This window comes from Penaeus monodon, chromosome 35 (genome assembly GCF_015228065.2).
Source record: "Penaeus monodon isolate SGIC_2016 chromosome 35, NSTDA_Pmon_1, whole genome shotgun sequence".
In the NCBI taxonomy this organism is placed as follows: domain Eukaryota; kingdom Metazoa; phylum Arthropoda; class Malacostraca; order Decapoda; family Penaeidae; genus Penaeus; species Penaeus monodon.
The window spans coordinates 4,153,049-4,154,785 of NC_051420.1; the positions used below are offsets into that span (position 1 = coordinate 4,153,049).

The 1,737-nt window shown below is 30.3% G+C and overlaps 1 protein-coding gene across 1 annotated transcript in view; it reads right to left on the bottom strand.

Moving 5' to 3' along the window:
- Positions 1 to 381: 381 nt before the first annotated feature.
- The window catches only part of LOC119595010 (heparan sulfate 2-O-sulfotransferase 1-like), a 10,020-nt gene continuing 8,664 nt past the window's right edge, over positions 382 to 1,737 (bottom strand). The window contains exon 8 of the mRNA XM_037944142.1: positions 382 to 1,737. This exon is cut by the window's right edge and continues 228 nt beyond it. Coding sequence (XP_037800070.1) covers positions 1,712 to 1,737 — 26 coding nt within the window. The 3' untranslated portion in view covers positions 382 to 1,711.

The following is a 1,737-nucleotide window of genomic DNA, read 5'->3' on the forward strand; positions in this document are numbered from 1 at the left end:
TGTGTGTGTGTTGTGTGTGTGTGTGTGTGTGTGTGTGTGTGTGTGTGTGTGTGTCAAAAAAAAAAAAAAGTATATGTATGTATGTGTAAAATATATATATATATATATATATATATATATATATATATATATATATATATATATATATATATATATATATATATATATGTATATGTAAATATATATGTATATATACTTATATATTTGTGTGTGTGTGCATGAATACACAAACCCTGAGATCTCAGTTAAATACACAAACTTCCTATTAATGTTTCTATAGAGTATTCATTTTATGTTTTTCACTTCAGTGCAGTTGAAAATTTTAACAATATGGTGAAAGAATTAATGAGTTTACAAATAACATCATTGAAAAAGACCCTTGTTTGTAAGACAGATAGTTTATTTTAATGAAAGCATATGAATATATTTACAAAACAAAATGCATGTGACATTATACATACACAGATATAATACACTGGTATTTTTTTCTTTTTATAAGATTAGCAAGTAATGACTCAAAGAAACTTTAATTATAGAATTTCTCTGTACTTCAACAAAAATACTTATAAATTACTTCTAAGACTTCTTGATGATACAGATATTGGAATCTTAGGAAAAATAATCAGCTATTTATTTTCGGCTTTCTGTATACCAACAAGTGCAACTGAGAGCAACAACCATCACTTACGTAAGGGCATTTGGAAGGCAATGTTATATTCCAAGTACATGTATCTTCTTGAAGTGCTGTATCAGTCTGACATTGGCGACAGTCCCAGCCCTCGCAAGCCTTTCCTGAATACCAGATTCGGTAGGAATTCCGGTTTCTATCTTCTTTTTCCTCTTTGACTCCCCACTCTTCCTCCTAGTTTTTCAATGGAAAGGTCTTTGGTGGATTGTTCTTATAAGGCTCATCCTTTCTCCAAGTGCAATGGATTCATCTATGGCATTTTGTTCATTTTGTGATGAATCTATAACTCCATTACTGCCAAGCAATTTGTACCTTATTTGCTTGATGTTCACGGTTTGTATCTGTATGTCAGGGTAGACTTTATGTATTTAATGTCTTTTGTTGGTTTCCTTTGAAAGTTTTTTATTTGTGAGGATACTTGACATTTCTTTAAATGTCTTTTTTGCTATGGTAATGTGTGTTTTTGTTTTATTGTTGCATCTGCAGTTTTAGGTTAAGAGGCATTCAAAATAGTTGTAGTTCTTCTCTAATATGATCTTAAAGAATACTATAATTTTTGTTTTCTTGAAGTTAAGTGCTCTTATTCTGCTTTCTTCTGTCAGTATTCTCAATGGTTTCTAAACCGTTTTAGCTTTTTGCAAGAGGTATTGTGTGATGAGGCTATCTGATATCTTGTCCTGTTATAAGAGTGCAAAAATTGCTTTAAGGAAATTCCATTTTTATAATTTATTGCATACTGAAAAGATGGCTGTATTTGTTAACTGAGAAATTTAATACATACCTGAAGAACCCAACCTCTATCTAGAAATGCTTGATTCCCATATTTCGTTCAGTATTTAAGTAATTAATTATTACTTTAGATGGTTATTGAGAGCAGTTGATAGAAATATATTTTTCAGAAACAGGAAGTATATATTGTATGAAAACATGAAAGCCTGAAAGACGATGGAATGAGAGGCAAAACCCATGGATGTATTATTTCCAAATCTAGTGAATGTAGACAGTACCCTAGATTTAAAAAATTTAATGCCTGAGCTCTATATCCATTC